The sequence below is a fragment of the Myotis myotis genome, unplaced genomic scaffold, assembly GCF_014108235.1.
Source record: "Myotis myotis isolate mMyoMyo1 unplaced genomic scaffold, mMyoMyo1.p scaffold_m19_p_18, whole genome shotgun sequence".
Classification (NCBI taxonomy): domain Eukaryota; kingdom Metazoa; phylum Chordata; class Mammalia; order Chiroptera; family Vespertilionidae; genus Myotis; species Myotis myotis.
The window spans coordinates 31,085,358-31,105,949 of NW_023416322.1; the positions used below are offsets into that span (position 1 = coordinate 31,085,358).

Below are 20,592 nucleotides of genomic sequence, written 5' to 3' on the forward strand. Positions count from 1 at the left end.
GCACAGGGTGACCCCTCAGTAGGCCAGAGCACCAGGTATTGGAGAGCTGGACAGCCCTCTCTCCCCTGCTGTCCTCCTCACAGCCCCACACAGTGCCAGAGCTGGGAGGACTTGAGAGGACCATTTTAGTAGTCAGGGTTCTCCAAAGAAAAAGAACCAATAGGATGTTTGTATATGTATGTTATAATACATATGTTATACTGGATTGGCTCCCGTGATTATGGAGGCTGACAAGTCCGAAGTCCTGCAGTGTGCACCGGCAGGCTGGAGACCTGGGAGAGCCAAAGGTGCAGAGAAGGCCCAAAGGCAGTCTGCTCGAGAATTTCCTCTTGCTCAAGGCAGTGGGTCCTTTTGTTCCCCTCAGACCTTCAGATGATTGGCTGTGACCCATTCACATTATGGGGATAATCTGCCTCACTCAGTCCCCTAATTTAAATGTTAATCTCACCCAAAAACTCCTCGCAAGTTGACACATACAATGAACCATCACACCCACCTTCCCTCTTCATTGTCTTCGTGAGGCTGAAGTTTCCCATTATATCAGTCATTTGAATACCACTTTCATGATTTTTCCCAATATCTGTGTATTATGCATTTAGTATTTTCTTTAAACCAGTGTTAACGATTCACTTAAAAATTAGCCTCATACTAAATATTCGCGATAAAGGGATTTATTGTACTAGGTGTAATTTTTTTCTAACATACATAAGAATAACATTTTTAAGGTATGGCAGCATTTAAAACCAATTTGCAGGTGCCCGAGGCTCCCACTGGCCAGCAGGGGGCGCAGTTGCCCGCTGACCCCGGAAGCCCGCTGGGGATGGGGTGGGCGTTGGGGCGGAGGGCGGTATTTTTCAGGCCCACCGGGCGCAGTGTGGAGAGGGGAGCCCTGGGCCTCATCCCACCCAGGGGCGCCCCCCACAGCGCTGAGCCCCCGGAGCACCCGCAATCCAGGCCGTTGGAGGCCCAGAGCCGAGACCTGCGGCGCCACGGCCCCCTCTGTGTCAGGGCCCCGACGGGAGGTAAGGCCCCGACTAGGCGCTTCCATCCTCCCAGAACCGGAGGAAGCTCGCAGCAGAGGCCGCCCCGCAGAGGGTGAGAGCCCTGTGGGTGAGAGGCGGTCTGTCTGTCTCCTTCGAAGCCTCGTGCCACGCGGGGCTGCACTTTTGGAAACAGCGTGAGGCTCCGCCTCCGGCCGGCCCACAGGTGAGGGCGGGTGCGCTCAGTTCCCAAAAGAGGGGGAGACGCTGGGGGGGAGGGGAGGGTCGGGGAGGACCGGCCAGCTCAGCAAGAAGGGCTGTTGGTAGCATCAGGGCCCAGAGCTCCACGGTGGCGTGTGTGTGTGTGTGTGTGTGTGTGTGTGTGTGTGTGTGTGTGTGTGTGTCGGGTAGTGGGCGGGGCATCCTCCTTATTCTGTGGTGATCAGAATGGGACGGGGCGGCCCCGGGCTCCCGGAGCCCAGGGCCAAGGGTGCGCCTGGCTTGAGGGGACCCTCAAGCATCACGGGCACAGCATGGCATGGTTTCTCTTATTACTATTTTAATTTAAATGGTTTCGCTGCTTTACGTAAATGAAAACATTTATTTTAAAAGGAAACTTCTGTCTATAAAAGGGTCATAATGGTACCTGCACCACGGGATTGATGTGGGGATTAAATGAAATAATACACCAAAGAGCATAAAAAAGTGCTTGACATGGCAGAGCTCAGTACATATATGCTCTTACTGTTAGGATTTTAGTGGAAAATGAATTCTGGGGAACACTGGGACATACGGGCCTTCAGAGAAGGTTCAGAAGCTTTTGGAAATATCCAGTCTAGACTCGTTTTTTATTTTTTTTATTTTAATATATCGATTTCAGGGAGAGGGAGAGAGAGATAGAAACATCAATGATGAGAGAATCACTGATCGGCTGCCTCCTGCAGGCCTCACACGGGATGGAGCCCGCAACCCGAGCCTGTGCCCTTGACCAGAATCAGACCCAGGACCCTTCAGTCCCCAGGCCGACACTCTATCCACTGAGCTAAACCGGCTAGGGCTCCTTCCTCCTGTTTTAAGGTAGAGCCTGATTGTCCTCACTGGCCAAAGGGAGATAATCTCTGCAGCTCCATTCACCCCTGGAAATTCCTGTGCGTTTAATTGCTTAGTTTGCTACTAAGTACAATGGCCAGCAGGTGGCGAAAGAGCACCGGGGATGTGTTTGCCCTTTTGTGATTGATAATAAACACTGTGGTTCAAGGTTTCCGGGGATATAGGGATGCTGGAGGGTGTGGGCAGGAGACCTTGGTCTCAGGAATAATATTAATGATTTATTATTCTAGTCTTTTTTTCAAATACAAGATTTTGGTTTTTATTTGATTAATTCATATATTCATTCAACAAATATTTATTAGATGCCTACTTTGTTCCGTATGCTATTCAGAGACTTGATATATATCAATGAAGTAGAACAAAGATTCTTGCCCTCATAGAGCTTACATTTTTGCAGGCAGCAATCCTATATAATAAAGAGGTAATATGCAAATTAACCCTTACACCCTCACAAGATGGCTGCCTATGACCAGGCTGGCAGGGGGGTTAGTGAGGGACGACGAAATGACTGAACAGCAGGCTGCATGGGGGCAACCAGGCTAGCAGGGGGGGCAGTTGGGGGTGACCAGGCTGGCAGGGGGGCACTTAGGGGCAACAAGGCCGGCAGGGTGAAGGGTGCAGTTGGGGGCAACCAGGCTAGCAGGGGGGGAGTTGGGCAATTAGGCTGGCAGAGGGGGCATGAGGGGCAACCGGGTCGTTGGGGGGGGGGTGTTAGGTGTGACCAGGCCAACAGGGGGGGCAGTAAGGGGTGACCAGGTAGGCAGGCAGGTGAGCAATTAGGAGTCTGCAGTCCAGGATTGTGAGAGGGATGTCGGACATCCCCCAAGGGGTCCCGGATTGGAGAGGGTGCAGGCTGAGCTAAGAGGACCCCCCCTCCCGTGTATGAATTTCATGCACTGGGCCTCTAGTAAAGATAATAAATTATGTAGCATGTTAGAAGTGTTAAGAAAAATAAAAGTGCAAACTAGAGTGTGTGGGGATGGGCGGGTTGCAGTATTAAATGTGGTATCTAGGATAGGCCTCGTTGGGAAGGGAAGATGTGAGCAAAGATTAAAAAGAAAAATGAAGTTAGCCAAGCAGAGATCCTGGGGAAGAGTGTTCTAGATACTACGAATAGTTTGGAGCAGTTACATTTACCCTTTAATTGATAAGGTAATTGAGACTCAGAGAAGTGAAATGACTTACTAGTATTTAAGGTCTTACAGGAGGTTGATGGCAAAGTTGGTGTAGCTTCACCTCCTCATGTCTAGCCTCATGTTTATTCACTAGATTATATTATCACTTTGTTTGCCAAGGTGATGGAGCCTTCCAGTAAACCTGCACAATACATAGCTTGCTTAAGTGATGACTCACATTATCCTGGTATATTTTCCCATTGGGCAATACCAGAACTGTTGTGATCTTGCGTTTGTACATAATCAATAAAATATTTATTTTGCTAAGTGCTGTGTAGCATAGAAATGAGGCATGCCCCTGCACCTAAGGGACTAATAAGCTATTCATAAACATCTTTTGGATTTCATCTCTTCTCTTTCATCTACTTTTCCAACTTTCTTCCAAACAAATTCACTGATGGTCTCTACCTACAGCTTAGAATTCAGTCAAGTTCTCAAACTTGGTCACCCATTCTTGGTTTGTAGTTTCCTGAATTTCCCCCTCCATTCCCTTTGCTGCCAGTTGGTACATGGTGCCCCTGGTTATCCATAGGTCACAGTCTCCACTCCCTCTGCCTTGTGTTGACCAATCTCTGAAAGCAGGCTTAGACTTTGCTCTCTACTCCTAGCCTTCAATTAGGTCTCCCACCTGGATCCTTAGTTGCCCTCTAGAACTGTCTCCTTGCCACCTGTATTCATAATTTTGTTGCTGTTGTTGTTTAATTTGTATGAGTTTATTTGAGCCAAGCTGACAACATATCCCAGGAAGCAAGATTTCAAATGCTCTCCACAGTTGTTGAGATCTGACCTCTTGATTGGAGACTTCGTTCGTGTCCTCCTATTTGGAAATTGTGCTTAGACACCGTGCTTGGTTCCCTCAAGCAGCCTCTCTGAGCCTGAGTCAGTTCTCTCAGCCTCTGAGTCCCCTTTCCTTCCTGCCCACGCTTGCTGGGAGGAGACTGTGCTGCTCTGTGTGCAAGTCCAGGATTATAGCACTTGTGCAACATCAGTGAAGAACAGAAGGCTGTATTTTTAGGTAATTAATTGGAGGTTGGTAAGCTTGTAATGGATAAGAATGTGGCAGAGAATGGAAGGTGGAACTGGAGCCTTGTCTTGAAGGACAGCTGGAATTAATGGGTGTAGGGGGAGAAAACAGGGTGGGGGTGACCTTGAAGTGTTGTGGCACAATGAAAGATTAGCCTAAATGGAATGGAACAGAGAAGGTGTGTTTGGGAGTGGTGCTGGGAAGAGGACTGATAGGAAGGGTGAGCTGGAGCAGGGCCTGGAGCACCAGGTCAAGACGTTTGCATTTCAGCATCGTAAACTATTCTTAAGTATGAAGTGCCCTGGAAGGTGGCAGAAAGGCATAAGGACAGGACCTACATATCTGTCTGTCTATCTTTGAGCATCTCACGTTTACTGCGTTCCTGAATGCCCCATATCAAAGAGGTTCCCTTGGATGTTTTGTCAGGGCATCCTGTTTCTTACCTACTTTTTGCTTGTTTGTTCTCAGTCTTCTCTAGTGTACCTTAGATGAATGCTGCCAGAGGGCAGGATTCTGCCTGATTCCTTCTTGAATCCCCAGAATCCAGCACAGTGTCAGCTACTCAACATGCTAAAAATATTTGTTGACTGAATGAATACCTTAAATAAAATATCTGTTTCTCCAAACCTTCTTTACCTTTTGAATGCTTGAGTTCTGTTAGTGCTAATGTCATCTATTGCGCCTGCAAAGTTGGAAATTTGGAGTCAACCTTGAGGAAGTCTGGGCAGAAGACCTGGCTAATTCTAAATTTCACATGAGGGCTATACTCTTACGGAGATCTTGTTTTATGCTCCATTACGACAAGATAACATAATGTATGTACCCTGTTGCATTTTACTAGTAGATGTGAAGGCTGAAAGCAAAAGACGTGAAGAATGAAGGAAAAGGAGAACTCATTAGGGGGGGCCACTGGCAAATTGTAAATTGCATATTTCTACATGTAACCATCACATTAGCTGTTTTGATCTCTTCCAAGGGCAAAATCACATAGTGGTTAAGGGTATGGGCTCAGGTCCTGGTTCTGCCACTTCCTAGCTGTGTGTCTTTGGGAAAGGTGCTTTACCTCTCTGTGGCGCAGTTTTCTCCTCTATAAAACATGAGTAAGAATAGTACCTCACAGAATTACTTTGATTACGTTCTTAGAGCAGTACTAGCACATACAATGCTTAACAGGTGTTTGCCATTAGTAGCTGTTTCTATTCAATGGGTCATTGAGATATCATATGTTCTGTTGCCAGTTGGGGCTGCTGCTCTGAGACAAAAGGGTGTGATAGTGAAAGGAAGTTAGAGTTTGCTGAGTGAGGAGCGAGTTCCTGTGAGAGATGGCAGTGGCCACTGAGGGAGGCACTGGGTCCCAGATGGGATTATTTCTGGTGAAATGTGATGTGAATTCCTTGGCGCACTCAGGAGGTTACCACTTAGCTCTCTCTATGAGGGGCTGTGCAGACAACTGAAAGAACTCTGCCTCTACCCATTTTTTTCTTTGTAGGAGGAAAGGACAGCCAAATCTGCAACCAGGCAAATTATGATCATGGTTATTAGTGCAACATTGAAGTTCTCCACCTGCCCGTCGTCTCCTTCCTGACTGAGTCTCCCACCCTCAGTGAACACACAACTCAACATTCCATTCCAAGAGTGGCGGCGGTGACAGTGAGGTGGGCCAGGAAGGTGTGGTGATTTTACCAAACTGAGTAACCATAAAAAATTACTTTTCACCCTTGAATCCTGTGGCCCACTATTCCAGGCACTTGGTATTCTTGCTGACATAGCAAAGATGGATTTGATCCCCGTTATTTTACACTTTGGAGTGATTTTATTTTGCTGAATGTTGAAATATTTGGAAGTGAAACATTTTAATTTTTAATTTTATTTATTTATTTATTTTTTGGATGTGAAACATTTTAGGGCTACAGAAATGACTGTGGCCAGGTATATGCAGTATCCATGAGGCCTTTCCCAGCCCTTCTGTGGGGCGTCACACCAGTATATTCTGAGGGTCCCTCCATGAAGGATCTGAAAACGAAGATACCAACATTCTTTTCTTCTGAATGCAAAAGGCAAGGTGCAGGTGCGAGACATTAATGTTCCAAAGAAGATGCTATTGGACAGAATATTTATTATTTTTCTATTCCACTTCTATCCAGAATAGAAAAAAGACCACCTAACAGGGGCGGAGGGGAGTTTGGAGAAAAAAATATAGAGTAGGATGTAATGTGTGCGTCTATGATCTTCTCTTACCCAAGACTGTTATGAGTGGTGGTGAATTATTATAATTATAATAATATGAATAATTATTATTATTATAGAGAGGCATAGATGTATTTTTTGAATAAGGCCTTAATTAGGATAATCTATTGTCTTTGTAGCACATTCTCCAATTAAAGGAGTCTCTTTAACAGTTCCAGTGTCAATGAACGGTCCACTCTCTCTGTGTGAGCATCCCGGAGCTGAGAGGACACCTGCCTCCCTCTCTGAGTGTCACCAAGGTGCCTGAAAGCCTTGTAGAGAGCCCTTCAGTGCTGTCGAGTAGAAGACATGTCTTGCCTTGACATGTGTGTTGAAGAAGCTCAGGGGCATGAGAGGACATCTGCAAGTACCAATTATTCCTGTTCCTTTCTGACATTTTGATGTCTTCCTCTTAGCCATCCCGGTCTAGTCACTTTTCTAGTTCTATCTTTAAGAAGATTTAGGTCTCAGTATGTTGGGTTTTCCCTGCCATATGGATCCATTTTGGACTCTAAACTTCAAGTCTCTTCTTTTGTGGGCTGCTCTCTCCATTTGTTCCTTGAATGGATACTTTCCTGAACGATAGTAATCTCTATTTACGACTTTCTGAGGTTTCTCTGTCTGTTCTCTCAAGTTATTTCACTCAGTCAGTGCCAACTTGATTTTCCAAGATTGAAGATTTTACTGATTGTTTGGCCTTGGCTTTGTGTTAATCTCCTTCAGCATTCTGTCTCTCTTGATGCTGTTGGCATCTTTATCTCTATTCTGAGAGGTCCTGGTTCTTTTTTATTTGTTGGTAAAACCTACTACTCCCGCCTTGTTGAACACATAGTCTTTGGATCATGTAGAACTATCGGTGAAAGATATTAAAAAGAAACATTAGGTTCAAAATAGAGTCACTTTTGTTAAGCCCCATCAAGTTTCAATACCTAAGCTAATTGCAGTTTCAGCCCCTCCCAGTAGGGGAATTTTAAACCAACCAATCTAGAATTGCTTGATAAGACCTTGGTCACCATTCCTCCAAAGAAAGGTGACCCAGCCTGAAACAATATTTTCTTATCTTTTGCTAATAACTTTCTTGTCCTGCCCAGTTTCTGCTTATAAAAACCTTCCACTTAGTGCAACTTCTCAGATGCTGCCAGATTCATAATTTGTTCAATAAAGCCAATTAGATTTTTACATTTACTCGGTTGAAATTGTGTTCTTTAATAGAGGAAAGCAAATAACAGGTGATAAATAACTAAATAATCAGATTGCTGGGTGAAGGAGAGTGTGCATGGGGGAGGTAGGGGTGGAGAGGAGAGTAGTGTGGGGGTGCAGGGAAGAGCAGGGTGGGGAAGGAAGTGAGAGGAAGCAAATGTTCTTAGCCCACTCACTGTCATTATGTGTGACCTCTCAAAGGAGGTGGAGGCCTTGTCTAGGCAGAAGTCATCATTCCTGGCAGGAGGAGGCAGCTCTTGTTGCACCCTTAACCCCATCCTTTCCTTCTGCCTCTTTATGAAGCAATCAGGAGACTAGGTTTGCTCCTTGAGATGCTTACCCATTGCCTACAATAATCACAATGCATTACAACAGCTATTTTCAAGTGGTGTTCCACAAGAATTGTTAAAGCATGCAATACCTGACTATTTGGTCAGAAGCACTGACCCCTTTACCCTTAGATTATCAAATTTTAAAAAATGACAACAGCCAACACAACAATAGCCAGCCAATGTGAACGAATCAGAATTATATCTATTTTTTTTTGTCAGACTGGCAAAAAATAAAACATTTTTTGGTGTGCCACAGAATTTTAGTAATTAGTTTATATGTGCCATGAGATGAAAAATGTTGAAAATTGCTGCATTATAACATGGAGACCCACAATTTCAAAAGTGTGATTATGAAATTCAGCATAGATATGAATAAAGGCAAAAGGACTGACTGACAGACTAAAGAAATAGACACATGACAACATATTTATTTAAAAATTGCATACCCGCTCGGCTGGCGTGCTTCAGTGGTTGAGCATCGACCTAGGTTGACCATAACTAGAAGACTCTCTTTTTAAGTTCTCTTGCCAAAAAATGCCCCTGTTCTTAATTTTTTCTTAGAATGCTCCCTCCATTCTACCAGAAATTTATTTTTTCTTGGATGATGCTGTTTCCATTAACTCTATGAAGTGGAGCCTAGCTATTCCTGGTGAAATCAGTATGGGCTAGTGGACTGAGAATGTTTCCCAGTCAGCACACTTAAGTTCAAGTCTGAACTACATCCTGGACAAGCTGTGTGTTCTTGGCTTAACTTCTAAAAACCTCAGTTTGCACACTGAGAAGCTTAAGGATCTCTGCCCCACAAAGTTATTGTGAATTAAAAAGGGGATACGTGGCCTGACATTGTATATCCCATATTCCTGACTGTGTATTTTATATTTTCTTTTACTTGAAGAGCTGCCGCTACTAGCAAAGCCCATCTTTACTGCAGTAATTGAATGTAGAGGGAAATTTAGCTGTAAAATTACCCCAGCCTTCACGCACATACAGTTTAGGCCCAGGAGAAGTTCTGTAAGGGTTTCTGTCCTTCCCACCTATACCTGTAATCCTCAGTATGTATCATTGAGTGTCCTGGACCCATAACTTTGTCTTGCACCTGCCCTGAAAATCCCAAACTTGCAATTAACGTGGACTTTGCTTCTTCTGCCAGGCTGTTGGTTTTAGTGAATATCACATATTGTGATTCATTAGCTTCTCTCTACACATTTATGATTTCAACTTTATCTCAATTCTGAATACTAACTGGGATTCTCTTTACTCATTTCTAGTTGGTGCCCTTTTACAGACCCCTCAACAAATGCTTCAAATCTTTCTGACTCTTTCCAAGCCTCCTATCTTTTCCCCTCCCCATCAGTGGGAGGATGGTGGAGTGATTAAAAAAGCATTAGTTCATTCCTGAGACGAATATGCTCTTGAATAAATAACACAGAAGGCATTTAAAGGAAAAAAAAAATCAAAATCACAGGGTTACCAAGTTTATAGTTAGTATATTTATGTGGACAAAACAGAAACTTCCCCACATAATTATCATATTTGTAGACATCAGTATTGCAAAAGTCAGGGAGTTTTTTTACATTAGGAAGTCAGCAATTGACAGGAAATGGCTTAAGCTTCATTGATTTGGGGATACTAATTCTAGATGAAATCTTCTCCTTATTTCTAGGCTATCTCAAGGTGTAGGGTTTTTTCCTCCTCTCCAACTGTGGGATCTGTAATTGTAGTCATAGTGGTAGCTGGGCAAAGGATCAGTTTTGCTTTCTCTAAGTGGCCAACAGATATGAATTCTCCTAAATTCCATTTTTCTCAAAGAAATTCACTGGGCCACAGACCATTGAAAACACAAGTTGCTGGGCTTTATCACCTAGAAATTCTGATTCTTGGACTCCATCCCAGACCCAATTCCAGTGGGTCTGGGATGGAGTCCAAGAATTTGCTCTTTAAATAATTACCTCCGGTGATTCCATGCAGCTCATCCTTTTAGAAACATCGAGGTAATTATATCTTCACTTATTTTTACCTTATTTTTGCTTCAAGAATATGATATATCCTATTCCTTTTCAAGGCTGATTTCACTATATGTGCTTTTAATTCTATTTATGCCATTTCTTCTGGGTACTTGAGTCATCAGTGAACATCCTTCTCTGGTATTGACAATCTCTTCCTTTTCACAATCGCCTTCCCCTGGGCTTACAAATACTCTTCACTCATTTAATAAATTTTTATCAAGTGCCTCCTATGTTTCTGGCACATTCTTTAAATTTTTTAAAAATATGTTTTTATTGATTTTAGAGAGAGAGGAGGGGAGAGGGGGAGAGAGAGAAACATTGATGTGAGAGAGAAACATCAGTCGGTTGCCTTTGACATGTATCTCAACCTGGGATTGAACCCACAACCTGGGTACATACCCTGACCAGGAATCGAATCAGCAACTTTCGACACAGGATGACACTCAAACAACAGAGCTACACCAGCTAGGGCTAGATTTATCTTTATCAGTGTTTTTCACTGACTTTTCTTCTCTGCCTACCTCACACTCCCCTAAAAGCCCTTTACAGTCTGCTTCCAGCTTGCTTTACCAAGCCACAATTCCTGAAACTCATTGCCCTATGTGCTTCATTCAAAGGCATGTACCCTTGGGTCCTGAACACACTATTTCTTTGATGTCTTCACACATGAAGTTTCCTTGTCTGTGAAGTCTGGAATATTGCATGGCAGATCTGTTAGTTATGTGCCTCAGAGCACCCACTGATTTAAAGTCTTCAACATCTGGAATGTTCTGACTAGGATGTGTAGGTAAGGACTGAACAGCAGCTAGGAGGGCTGCTCAGGGATCTTTCATGTTTGGGGTAAAGCACACAGGGTGAGAGAGTCAGAGCACAGGAGTAGATAGGGGGACAGGGCAAAATATGGAATTCTGGCTATTGAGGGAAATTGGATATAGGATCTTTGTCTTTTAAAGAGTGGAAAACTGTGGGTGGTTGTTTATAATTATAGTGAACTTCAAATAAGGCGCATACTAAGGAAGACTAGGTCAGAAATGCCACCCTCTAGAATTGAAGCTAATGAGAATTATTAAATGTGACGAGATAAATTAAATGTGAGGAGATGAGTTATCTGAAGCAGGGATCCTCCCTTGGAAATTGTTTCCTAAGTGTGTTGCTAATGAAAGAGGGTGTTTCTCAAGTGTCCCTCAAGGACATTAAGTGTTGCATTGAGGGTAGGAAAAGGAGAGCCAGAGGTAGAGTTTCAGTTGGTGTGTTTCCAGCAGTGTCCAAAATGAGTTGTTTGTCTTACTATTGAGTTTTAATAATTTCTTATAAAATCTGGGTTATTCATGAAGCATAACCTTGAAAATAGCTATATGAGCTAGTTTCTAGTCTGACCACCTGTGTGTGAGAGTGAAGTGAAGGAGAGATGAGACAACCTTAGTGTTTAATCACTATTTTTTATTGTTAATTTTAATGCAGTCCAGTTATTTGAAACAAATATGTCAAACCAAGCAACTATACAGCAGTGGCAGATGAGTCTTTCTTTCCCTCTGGGTTTAAAGGCTATTTTCCTATGTGGAAAGGCCAATGAACTATAGAGATAGGTTGGAGCCATTGCATTTCCATGGTATTGCTCTTCCAAAGTTTTGTTTTGTTTTGTTTTTACCTAGAGCAAATTCTTGGGCAATATCTTTCTTGCTAAAAACAAGTCAGAGCCCTCATTTGGATTTCTTAATCCTGAACTGGTCCATCTCTGCTGTTTAAGAAATAATGCTCTCACTCATTGGCTAGTGAGAAACAAACACCTGGTGCCACTTTTTAATGACGCTGTAGGTTACTGATGGAAGATGCACCCGAGAATAAGGGCTTGATGGTTTTGATAAACTGGGAAACTTCCTACATTACATCTTTGCTTTTAGGATCTTCTTTCTGCTACCATCCAATGTGGGGCACACCAAAAATTATGGTTTACATTGATGTAAGAGAAGCTTTGGCTCCAGAACTGGTAATATAATTTTTTGCTTTTTAAAGATGCAGGCTTAGTTTGCCATAAATAATGAATAGTGAACTCTTAAAAAGACACCTTAACTAAACCCTAGGCTACATAAATACTTTATATTATGCTTCTAAATTTAGTCCCACACATTATTTATTCAACTCAGGATTTCCTAGCAATGTAGCCCACATACCCTACATTCTTTGGAAGGAACCCAATAACAATGAATAGAATGCAGTCAAATGAAAAAGATAGAAACAAATACATTCACTTTTAGAAAGACGCTTTATAATAAGTTGCTTGTCTGTTATAGTTTCTTATTTTTTAAATTACTACTTGAGTTAATTTCACTTCTATTTATTATTCATCATTAGAATTAACACCTGTGCTCTTGGACATATTTATAGAGTGGAGTGCTGCTACTGAAACTGTGGGAACTTGAGTTGGTGCTTCCATCTCCACAGTTATTGCCTTCTGTCTGATAATAATAATGGCCATCTTGTCTATTATCCTCCTTGAACATTAACACTAAATTGGGTGTGTTGGCTGTAGGTTGTCCAAAGCCACAACTCAAGGAGCTTTCTACTTGTCTTTGTCCATGAATACTCTCGTATCTCTCAGACTCACTACTTCTTTCTTCTTCACTGTACCCTGACCGTTCCTGGCTATTTCTTCTTGATTGATTGGGAGTTGAGCCTATTTTGGGTTTACTGTCCTCATCATGAGTACCGATTAAAATTAACCCACATCTTCCTTGTAATTCATGTTGCTCATAGCTAGGACACCAACTGGATCCAGAACCACATTGTTTAGGGCAAGGTGAATGACACGAGCCATAACCATATTGTTCGGTGTCAGAACAGTGACCAGATCCCAAACCGTATTGTCCAGAGATAGATGAGTGAGATGAGCCAAATCCAGATTGTTCGGCGTCAGAACACTGACCAGATCCCAAACCATATTGTCCAGAGCTAGATGAGTGAGATGAGCCAAACCCAGATTGTTCAGTGCCAGAATACTGACCAGATCCAAAACCACATTGTTCAGAGCTATATGAGCCAGACCCATATTGTCCAGTGCCAGAATACTGACCAGATCCAAAACCACATTGTTCAGAGCTAGAACACAGACCTGAGCCAGATCCATGTTGACTATGGTGAGAGGCAGATCTGTGTTGGCCACAGCTAGAAGGCTGACTCCATCCACACCCAGATTGGCTATAAGGCTGACCTGATCCAGACCTGTGTTGGCCATAGCTGGAAGACTGACCTGAGCCATACCCATGTTGACCACAGCTAGAAGACTGACCTGAGCCAGAACCATGTTGACCACAGCTAGAAGTCTGACCTGAGCCAGAACCATGTTGACCATAAGAAGACTGACCTGAGCCAGAACCATGTTGACCATAAGAAGACTGACCTGAGCCAGAGCCATGTTGACCATAAGAAGACTGACCTGAGCCAGAACCATGTTGACCATAAGAAGACTGACCTGAGCCAGAACCATGTTGACCATAAGAAGGCTGACCTGAGCCAGACCCATGTTGACCATAAGAAGACTGACCTGAGCCAGAACCATGTTGACCATAAGAAGTCTGACCTGAGCCAGAACCATGTTGACCATAAGAAGACTGACCTGAGCCAGAACCATGTTGACCATAAGAAGACTGACCTGAGCCAGAATCATGTTGACCATAGCTAGAAGTCTGACCTGAGCCAAAACCATGTTGACCATAAGAAGACTGACCTGAGCCAGAATCATGTTGACCATAGCTAGAAGTCTGACCTGAGCCAGAACCATGTTGACCATAAGAAGACTGACCTGAGCCAGACCCATGTTGACCACAGCTGGAAGACTGACCTGAGCCAGAACCATGTTGACCACAGCTAGAAGTCTGACCTGAGCCAGAACCATGTTGACCATAAGAAGACTGACCTGAGCCAGAACCATGTTGACCATAAGAAGTCTGACCTGAGCCAGAACCATGTTGACCATAGCTAGAAGTCTGACCTGAGCCAGAACCATGTTGACCATAAGAAGACTGACCTGAGCCAGACCCATGTTGACCACAGCTGGAAGACTGACCTGAGCCAGAACCATGTTGACCATAGCTAGAAGTCTGACCTGAGCCAGAACCATGTTGACCATAAGAAGACTGACCTGAGCCAGAACCATGTTGACCATAACTAGAGGACTGACCTGAGCCAGAACCATGTTGACCATAAGAAGACTGACCTGAGCCAGAACCATGTTGACCATAAGAAGACTGACCTGAGCCAGAGCCATGTTGACCATAAGAAGACTGACCTGAGCCAGCACCATGTTGACCATAAGAAGACTGACCTGAGCCAGAACCATGTTGACCATAAGAAGACTGACCTGAGCCAGAACCATGTTGACCATAAGAAGACTGACCTGAGCCAGAACCATGTTGACCATAGCTAGAAGACTGACCTGAGCCAGAACCATGTTGACCATAGCTAGAAGTCTGACCTGAGCCAGAACCATGTTGACCATAAGAAGACTGACCTGAGCCAGAACCATGTTGACCATAGCTAGAAGTCTGACCTGAGCCAGAACCATGTTGACCATAAGAAGACTGACCTGAGCCAGAGCCATGTTGACCATAAGAAGACTGACCTGAGCCAGAACCATGTTGACCATAAGAAGTCTGACCTGAGCCAGAACCATGTTGACCATAGCTAGAAGTCTGACCTGAGCCAGAACCATGTTGACCATAAGAAGACTGACCTGAGCCAGACCCATGTTGACCATAAGAAGACTGACCTGAGCCAGACCCATGTTGACCATAAGAAGTCTGACCTGAGCCAGAACCATGTTGTCCATAGCTAGAAGTCTGACCTGAGCCAGAACCATGTTGACCATAAGAAGACTGACCTGAGCCAGACCCATGTTGACCATAGCTAGAAGACTGACCTGAGCCATATCCATGTTGACCATAGCTAGAAGACTGACCTGAGCCATACCCATGTTGACCATAGCTGGAAGACTGACCTGAGTTAGTTCCATGGTGTCCAAAGTTTGATGACTGTCCTGAAGTAGAACCATGTTGTCCATAACTAGAGGATTGACCTGATCCAAATCCATGTTGCCCAAAGCCAGAAGATTGACCTGAGCTACGTCTGTGTTGTCCACAGCCAGAGGATGGACCTGATCCAGACCTATATTGGCTATGGCTAGAAGATTGACTTGAGCCAGACCTATGTCGGCCATAGCCAGAGGATTGACCTGATCCAGACCTATGTCGGCTATGGCTAGAAGATTGACTTGAGCCAGACCTGTGTCGGCCATAGCCAGAGGTTTGACCTGATTCAGACCCATGTTGTTCATAGCTGGAAGCCTGGCCTAATCCTGATCTATGTTGGCCATAGCTAGAAGACTGACCTGAGCCTGACCCATGTCGGCTGTGGCTAGAAGACTGACTTGATCTAGACCCATGTTGACCATAGCTGGAAGACTGGCCTGAGCTAGTTCCATGGTGTCCAAAGTTTGATGACTGCCTTGAAGTAGAACTATGTTGTCCGTAACTAGAGGATTGACCTAAACCAGACCCATGTTGCCCAAAGCCAGAAGACTGACCAAACCCAGATCCATGTTGTCCACAGCTTGATGACTCACCTAAACTGGATTCTGAACTAGGCTCATGGTATCTCTGACTAGAAGATTGATTAGAGCCAGATCCATATTTTCCATAATTAGAGGATTGTCCTGATCCAGAGCCATGCTTTTGTCTTTCACGGCGCCCTGACTGACCACTTGAGTGGGATCCATGTCTTCTTTGACTAGAGGACTGACCTGAGCCAGACTCATGACCATAACCAGTGGGCTCATTTGAATTTGACCAGTGGTCTTGTCCTCCACAACTCCCTGAGCTGAATCCATGATGTTGATTTGATTTCTTCTCCTGTAGTCTATTTCCTAAAGATTCATTTGAGTGAGACCTATGTTGGTCAGAACTGAAAGACCGATCCTCTGAGTGGGAACCATACCCGTGTTCTCCACAACCGCCTGACTGATTTGCTGAGTGTGATCTTTTTCTATAGCTATTTGACTGAGTATAACCATCTTCTTCACTCCCAGACCCTTCTTGCTGATGAGAGCCATACTTATTTTTCTTGAAGTGGCCCGAGCTTGACTCTCTCCATCTTTCCCCAGAGCTTTGCCTGTGTCCCAAATTAGACGAACCTCCTTGATGCCCAACTCTTCTGGAGCTGGATTGAGGCCTGTGTTTAATGCGTCCTCTGGAGCCCCTGGAATAGGAATCATTCTCTCCTGCACTCCAACTTGAATGCCTGCAAGACGATTCTTGCCTGTTGCCCTTCTCTTCTGTTTCACTATGTTCCTCTTGTTCCTCTTGGTGCTGGTGACTGTGATCTCTTTGCTTTGACCCTGAAGCTTGGCAGTAATCTTTGCCGATGATTTTATTACAAGCCTGAGCCAGCTGGAATATCATCAGAAGATACTCAGTAAAATCCACTTTCTTGTTATGGTCTCGATCCAGACTTTGCATGATGATATTTACAGTGTCTGGATCATCTGGATTCTGTATAGGAACAAGGTACAAAGGGCAGCTCTGTCAATATGGACCACATACCCAGCTAACCAATTGAAGAAAGGCTATAGAAATATGAATGCTTAGCTTATATAGGTTAAACCACATAGTCCCTTAGGCTGGACTGTGCTATCCTGAGCACGAGAGAAGGAAATACGCAATGAATAATGCAGTGAGAAATAGAAGAATATGCAACTAGAAGATTATATTTTGTAAGGAATGGGTCAAATAAAAATGATTAGCTAATTAATAATAATTTTAGATACCTATATTATATATGACTTTTCTTTATTTGTACAGCTTAATTCATTAACTTGTTAATTCATTTACTCGTTTAACAGATTTATTTTGCACCTACTATCTGCCTCTCATTCAGTTAGGTGCAATGAACAAGTTTGGTTCTTGACAAAATGGAACTTAAAGTCTAGTGGGCCAGACGCACAAACTTAAAAATCACAGTTTATTGTGATGTTTCTATGAGAATACACCAGAGGGGAGCCATTGTGGGTTCAAGGAAGGTTAATGAGGGGAAGTGATGTCTTTTGAAGGATGGGTTGGACCCAGGTAGAGGGAACAATATGAACAAAGAGCTGGAGGTAAGAGAAGACATGGCTTATATAGAAAGAACTGAAAGAAATTCAGAATTGCTAAATTTAGAGTCTTAGCAGTCAAGAGACATGGCTAGAGAGGTAAATATGGAGCAAATCATGCCTTTGAAATTATGTTAAGTAACTTTGGACTTTATTTTAAGAACTGGGAGCTATTGAAGGATTTTGAAATGAGTGTGAAATGATTAGATTTGTATCTAATGCTGAGATTGGAAGTAAGAAATGGCTTGAACCAGCAATCGTGATGGGGAGAAATGGGCTGATTGAGAGACTATTGATGAATTTGATGGAAGTTGGAGGATGGAGCATGCTGAGAGAGGAAATTAAAATGGCACCAGATTTCTGCTTTGGGCACACAGGAGAAGGAGAGTTTAGTTTTGTATCTGACACACTGAATTTGAGACATTGATAGGAATCCAAATGAAAATATTTAGTATGTAGCTGGATTCAATGAGTTGGAGATCAAGAACCACATCTAAGCTCCCAGATATTTATTTCCAGAACTGACATTTTAAGGTGGTGGTCACCCTCTTTCATGATTTAGGAGTAAGATGCTAATTTCTTGAACTCAGAGGCTTTATAGTGTCAGCATCTCAAAAATGGGCTGTGGTCAGGATATTTTGGGCAGAAGAAAGACAAAGAAAGGGAAGAAGATACATTTTATCTACTTTTCAGTTTTTCGGAGGACCATCTCAGTTGTTGTTCCAGAAGAATTACTCACTTAGGACATTTAATCTATGAATTTTTGTCTTTTTTTTTTTAAAAAAAATAAGATCACTTTCTTGTTCATGTTATAGAAACCATTATGGGGTCAACTTTTGACTTTGTTTTAAGCCTTTACCAAACCCTGTTCTCTATTACTAAGTAGGGAGAGTCCTCTAGGAATTTGACATATGTGACAAAAGGTAGAAAGGGAGAAGAAGGGAATTGCAGTGTTTTAGTCCTGATATGGAGTTCTTACCTTCATAATTTGACGGAATTCATTTTCCAAAAATACTTTCATTTCTACCTTGTTCAACATGTCACACTCCTCATCCTTGGTGGCATACTGGTAGAAAACTTCGATGACAGTGACGATGCTTTGTAGTAATTTAGGCATCTTTTTGTAGATTTAATTAACCTAAAAAGGAAGAAAAGGAGATACCCACCTCTTATTGTTCCTTTTTCTTGCTTAAATACATAAGTAGTCTCAATTATTTGTAAAAATTATTCAGAATGAATGAGGAATGATTAATTCTGTTATGATCAAGAGCCAATCCAGAGTTAAATGACTTGTTCAAGTCATATAGCAAGAAAGTGATGAAATTAGGAACACAAATATCTCATTATGGAAATATCTCATATTTCCATTCCTGAATGAATATAGGAGTGATGACTTCCATTTTTGGTCTCTTTGCCTCTATCAGGGATAATTTTATGAACTTTGTTCTGGAGCTATAGAAGTCCTGGGTGTGCCAATCCATCCATTTCCTCAGTTCCTTTCTAGGTCTCAACCATCACATTAGAGAAGGACAAGTCTATTATCTACATGGCATGCCTGACTCCAACTAAGGAGTATCAGGGTCTAAACTAGACCCTCCAGACTTCTAGGCCAGAGAAAGTAAATAAAGTGAGCAAAGACAACAACAGGCCTAGGTGATATGGAGCTGGGGCAACTGCTATCAGGCTCAGCTTCTGTTTTCATTCTCCAAGAGGGGGCTGACCCCAGGCTTTACTGATTACACAACAGAGAGAAAAAGCTCAGTAAGTAAAGGAGGCAATCTGCCTACTGGATAATTTGAGCCCAAGATGGTTAAGGAAATGACCCCCAAAGAAAGCTGATACTATCAGTCCCAGGTATTTCTTCATTTTTCTTCTCAATAAAGTTAAATTTATACCAAAGTTCTCCAAAGTATATTCAAAAGAAGCCTGGTACCCAGGGCCTCTTTGCCTTAGAGAACATCCCAGATTCTCATAACTTATAGCTCTAAATACTGCTCACTTACCTAGTTCACCAGAGGAACAAGTAGGATAGAGGCCGAAGCAGCTTACAGGGTGCTGCTAGTTGCGGATAGTGGCCTTCTTATAGAGGAGCTGCTCCCTTTGAGATGTCCCAATTTACTCTCAAATAAGCCCAGCTCCACCTCCATCTCCACCTCCTAGTGTTTATCTTCTTCCTTGCTTGTTCACCTGAGATTGCATTAGCAGTTCCCAAATCTGGGCGAGTACCAGCTCCACCTGTCAGTCTCTGAACACTGAAGAAAGACCTTTTGCATATTCAATGAAGTATCTAGCATAATGCATTGATAACAAATCATGTGGACTTTAACTGAAGTTAAATGGAATGTCTGCAGGGACATCAGGGAACAAATGTCAAAGAGTCATGGAATCTGATTTTTAAAAGGAAGCTTAAAGATCATCTGATCAAAGTCTTTTTTTAAAAGCTAAATTTTCTTATGTAGGATTCCAGTCAAGGTGTCACCCATGATATTATTACCTCTTGAAATAGATAATGGCGGCAGAGGCCCTCTTGTTTCTTTACCCAACTCTGTTTACCAGACTTTAGTGGCCTTTTGTCAATGTAGCTTTCTTTTCAGCCGCTATATAACCTTAAGAAGAGATGCATGCTCTTTAGCATAGTATTCAAGGTTCCTCATGATCTGGGCTGTGGCTTCTCTCTAGCCCCATCTTCTCTCTTCCTCTTCCTCTTAATGCTCTACCAGTGATCAACTACTTAAATTTCCTAAAAATAACATACTATTTCATGTTTTTTCTTGGAATATCTTTTCTCATTATCTGCCTAGTGAATTATTCGTTCTTAAAAATCTACATTAGACACCCTGTAAAAACTCTGTCTTGAATTACTCGAGAGTTATAATTGTGTACCTTATTCATAATTCTATTGTAGTATCAATCAAACTATATTATAATCTTCTAAAATAATCTTACTATGAAGTTAATGTTTAATACAAAAATTGGAAAATATAGATGAACAAAGAAAAGAAAGTGAAAATACCTATAATACTATTACCCAGAAATAGCTACTGTTAATTATTTGATTTATATCCTGAAATAATACACACACACACACACACACACACACACACACACATATATGTGTATTTGCCTAGATCAGTGGTCGGCAAACTCATTAGTCAGCAGAGCCAAATGTCAACAGTACAACGATTGAAATTTCTTTTGAGAGCCAAATTTTTTAAACTTAAACTATATAGGCAGGTACATTGTTATTAACTTAATTAGGGTCCTCCTAAGGCTTAGGAAGAGCCACACTCAAGGGGCCGAAGAGCAGCATGTTGCTCGCGAGCCGCAGTTTGCCGACCACGGGCCTAGATCATTTCTGGACTATGAGCTTGAGAATAGGGAATGGGCATCATTATTCC

At 42.8% G+C, this 20,592-nt stretch overlaps 1 protein-coding gene and 1 long non-coding RNA gene across 10 annotated transcripts; one reads left to right on the plus strand and one right to left on the minus strand.

Annotated features, from left to right (window-relative positions):
• The first annotated feature begins 821 nt into the window (after positions 1-821).
• On the plus strand, positions 822-5,954 carry LOC118672960. Of its 2 annotated transcripts, none has more exons than XR_004973263.1 (2): positions 822-1,206; positions 5,779-5,954. It is a non-coding gene; the product is annotated as an uncharacterized LOC118672960 (long non-coding RNA). The 2 variants fall into 2 exon arrangements; XR_004973262.1 differs by lacking the exon at positions 822-1,206 and adding an exon at positions 4,147-4,280.
• Positions 5,955-11,472: 5,518 nt separating this feature from the next.
• Positions 11,473-19,343, minus strand: LOC118672956 (hornerin-like). Of its 8 annotated transcripts, none has more exons than XM_036343155.1 (4): positions 19,198-19,343; positions 18,174-18,332; positions 14,525-16,595; positions 11,473-14,446 (listed from the first exon to the last, which is right to left on the minus strand). In XM_036343155.1, the coding sequence occupies exons 2-4, from the start codon at positions 18,309-18,311 to the stop codon at positions 12,408-12,410; spliced, it is 4,248 nt and encodes a 1,415-aa protein (XP_036199048.1). In that variant the 5' UTR covers positions 18,312-18,332; positions 19,198-19,343; the 3' UTR covers positions 11,473-12,407. The 8 variants fall into 8 exon arrangements, with proteins under 8 accessions (XP_036199048.1, XP_036199051.1, XP_036199050.1 ...); XM_036343158.1 differs by having other exon boundaries at positions 11,473-14,077; positions 14,411-16,595; XM_036343157.1 differs by having other exon boundaries at positions 11,473-14,155; positions 14,411-16,595.
• Positions 19,344-20,592: the final 1,249 nt, after the last annotated feature.

Excerpts from the sequence above, each read along its gene's own strand:
- LOC118672956 (XM_036343153.1), bottom strand. The coding sequence starts at position 18,311 with ATGCCTAAATTACTACAAAGCATCGTCACTGTCATCGAAGTTTTCTAC. Across the intron at positions 16,596-18,173 it reads AATTCCGTCAAATTATGAAG|AATCCAGATGATCCAGACAC; the intron begins GTAAGAACTCCA and ends GTTCCTATACAG.